General features: G+C 54.8%; 1 protein-coding gene across 1 annotated transcript; it reads right to left on the reverse strand.

Moving 5' to 3' along the window:
• Positions 1-2,023: 2,023 nt before the first annotated feature.
• Positions 2,024-3,257, reverse strand: LOC110097390 (the record flags this gene model as incomplete). Its single annotated transcript, XM_020823747.1, has 1 exon — positions 2,024-3,257. A coding segment is annotated over one exon (1,234 nt), but the record flags the coding sequence as incomplete, so codon positions are not given.
• Between the last annotated feature and the right edge of the window lie 59 nt (positions 3,258-3,316).

A 3,316-nucleotide genomic window follows, 5' to 3' on the forward strand; every position in this document is an offset into this window, starting at 1 on the left:
AGCGTCCGACCGTGCTGGGTAAAAGCCTTGGTCAGCAGCTCCGAACATAAGATGAAGAGGTATGGCGAGAGTGGGCAGCCCTGCCGGAAGCCGCTCGCCCCAATGATCCAATCGGTCCTGCATCCGTTAATAAGAAGCTGAAATTTAGGATAAGAAATACATTGGGTTACCCATTTAGTGAAGGCTTCCGGGAACCCCATCAAGCCCATAACATGTTGTAGCGTGTCCCAAGCCATGCAGTCATAGGCCTGCTCCATGTCCACCTTCAAAGCCATCATCCCCGCTGCTTTGGTGGAGTGCTGAAAGTTGTTAATGATTTCTTGAGCCAAGAGGCCATGGTTGGAGATAGATCTCCCGGGGACAAAGGCCCCTTGCTCTTCTCCAATAATGCTAGCAAGCACCGGTTTCATTCGGTGGACAAGCACCTTTGCGACCACCTTATAAAAGGTTTGGCAAAGGCTGATTGGTCGAAATTTAGCCGGATTGTCCGCATTCAATACCTTCGGGATAAGAATAATGAGGGTCTCCTTCCATCCACCGTCCATCTGGTTGGAGGAGAAAAAATCCTGCACAGCAAAAAGGACCTCCGTCTTGATGATCTCCCAGTAAAACTTGAGGAACGAAGCCGTGATACCGTCCCGCCCAGGGGCACGGTTGGATCCCATCGTGTGCACCGCATTCCACACCTCCTCATCAGTCACCGCAGCAGTAAGGGATGGAATTAATTGAGCTGGGATCATCCCAGCATCGCCAAAATCAGGCCATCCCGTGAGGCAAGCCTGCCGGTCCTTCCATTTATCCCGAAAGAAAGCCGAGAACGTGTCCAGGATAGTCCGCTGATCGGTGACCGGCTGGTCACAGTTCGGCAGGTTGAGCACCACCCTATTGTCCCTCCTCCGTCCCGAAGCCGCCATGTGAAAAAAATGGGAATTAGCGTCCCCATGCTCAATCCACCGCACCTTGGCCCGTTGTCGCCACCAAATGGTCAACCTGGCTAAAGTATCATTCAATTCCCCAACACAGCGCCGTAGCTCCTCCTCAAGGTCATGGCCAAGCCCACCAGGCGTGCAATCAAGGTTCTGCAGCTCAATGATGCGCCGCTCCAGCTCCGTCTTCCTGTGGTTCAGATTTAGAGCACGTTGGCGGCTCCAATGATACAAGGCACGCAAGGTGCGATGACATTTACGGTTGAGGATGTCCGCAGGGGATCCCGTATCAGTCTTCCTCCAATTAAGCCAAACAATTCGCCATGACGCCGGGTAAGTCGTCCAGACGTCCTCAAACCGGATCCACCTCTCCGGGGCCGCAGCCACCTTGGTCCCCAAAGATAACAGCAAAGGGGCATGGTCCGAAGCAACCCGTCCCATGTGCCTAACCATCGCCATCGGGGCCTTGCCAAGGCCCTCAGAATTCATAAGGATACGGTCCAGCCGCACCCAAATCCGGCTGTTTCCATCCTTATTATTGCACCATGTAAACTGGGGACCAACAAATCCAAGGTCATGGAGATCATTGCAATTCATAAACTCAGCCATCTCAACCACTCCGGCCGTTGGGGTAACCCGCTTCCCCCCCTTCTTCTCCGATTGGGCGAGGCAACAGTTGAAATCACCGCCCACAAGGACCGGTTCCGCCGCATTGCAGAAGGTCCCAATGCTCTGCCAAATACTACGCCGGCGGAGGTAGTCTTTGTTGCCATAAACAACCGCAACCGCCCAGCACAGCCCGTCGGGGGGAGTAATAGAACCAATGACAACTTGGTCATCCGCAAACCGCAGCTCAAAGTGGATTAGATCCTTCCGCCACAGCACAAGGATACCCCCGGATTTCCCAATCGCGGGGTAGTGAAAGAAATCCCAATTGGTGCCAATAATCTTATCGACCTCAGCCCGGTCAAGAGTTTCCACCTTGGTCTCCACAAGACCAACAAAGTGCACATCATTGTCACCCACAAGGTGACGCAGGTAGTTGCCCGTGCACTTCTTACGGGCCCCCCTGCAGTTCCAAAAGAGGGTCGTAGACATTAAACACCTATAGGGGAAGCGTCCCCGCCGCTAGTAGGTGCACCTCCGTCCTTCCTCCTCTTCCGAGGGGCTTCCTCAATAGGGCCCAACGCCCTCAATTCCTTGTCAAAGTGTGCCTTAGAGGCCCCCAATTTCGGTCTCGTCGGCCTTGCTCCAGCCGAAAACAGCAGCGGCGGCGTAAGTCCCGGTCGTTTGTCCCCCTTGCTCGGCCTAAAGTTTTCCTTCATCCTCGTTGCCATGGGCTCCTTGACTTCAAGCAAGTTGACCTGTCTAGGGATATTCTCCCCCAGTGGTCCCGGCTCCGAAGCAGGAGTTTTCTTGGTCTGCTTACGCCCCTTACGCGGGGGAACCAAGCTCCACGGGCCAAAGAGTTTTTCATCCTCCGTCAAATCGGGTGGACCATTGTCTTTCACCATCTCCTCCCGAGTAACCGCCGACGCAGGCTGAGAGCTTCCAGCACTGCCAATTCTCGAACTCCCAGACCCCGAAGAGCTGGCCGAGCAATTCGAAACAGGGGCAGGCGTGATCGTGCCCACCACAGCCGCAGCAACACTCTCCGGCGACTTGCTGCCACTACCCGAGCTGGAGCCACCACCCCGTCCAGCCCCGGGTTGGACTCCCCGAGAAATGTCAGCATTCATGTCATCCCCCCTAACGGGGCGGCTTGGGCAAGTATCCCTTCGATGGCCCACACGACCGCATTCGAAGCACGAGAGACCAAGCCCCTCATACTCAACCCGTTGGTAGAAACGCCCTTTCCACCCGTTGATCCAAATACCACTTTGTAGCTTCAGTGCAAGGTCCAATTTAATGCAAATACGAGCATACTCACGTCTACCGCGTGCGCCTGTTTGCGCGTCGATCCAAAGCGGTTCCCCCAACATGGAGGCAATTCTGATCAGATTTTCTGGATCCCAGTACTGGAGTGGAAGTTGCGGTAGCCGAATCCAAATGGGGGATGACAGCCCCTCCAAGGAGCTCGGGGAGAATTCCGGTGTCCACCGGTCAAGTCCGACAATATTGCCGCTGAAAAACCATGGGCCACCGCACAAGACAGCGTCCCTAGCCTCCAACGAATCAAACGTGCAGGCAAAACAATCGGTCCCAATGGTCGAGATCTGCAAGTCCCCAAAGCGTCCCCATTGCCTCCTGATTTCGGATTCCAGGACAAAGAAAGGCAGCCGCCGCCCAATCACTTTACCCACAACAGCGTTTTCAAGGAGGCCAATGCTCCTTTGCACAAGTTCAAGCCTAAGGTCAGCCGCAATGCCATCCGACGAGAATTGACCCTT

The sequence above is a fragment of the Dendrobium catenatum genome, unplaced genomic scaffold, assembly GCF_001605985.2.
Source record: "Dendrobium catenatum unplaced genomic scaffold, ASM160598v2 original_scaffold_90703, whole genome shotgun sequence".
NCBI classification, from domain to species: Eukaryota; Viridiplantae; Streptophyta; class Magnoliopsida; order Asparagales; family Orchidaceae; genus Dendrobium; species Dendrobium catenatum.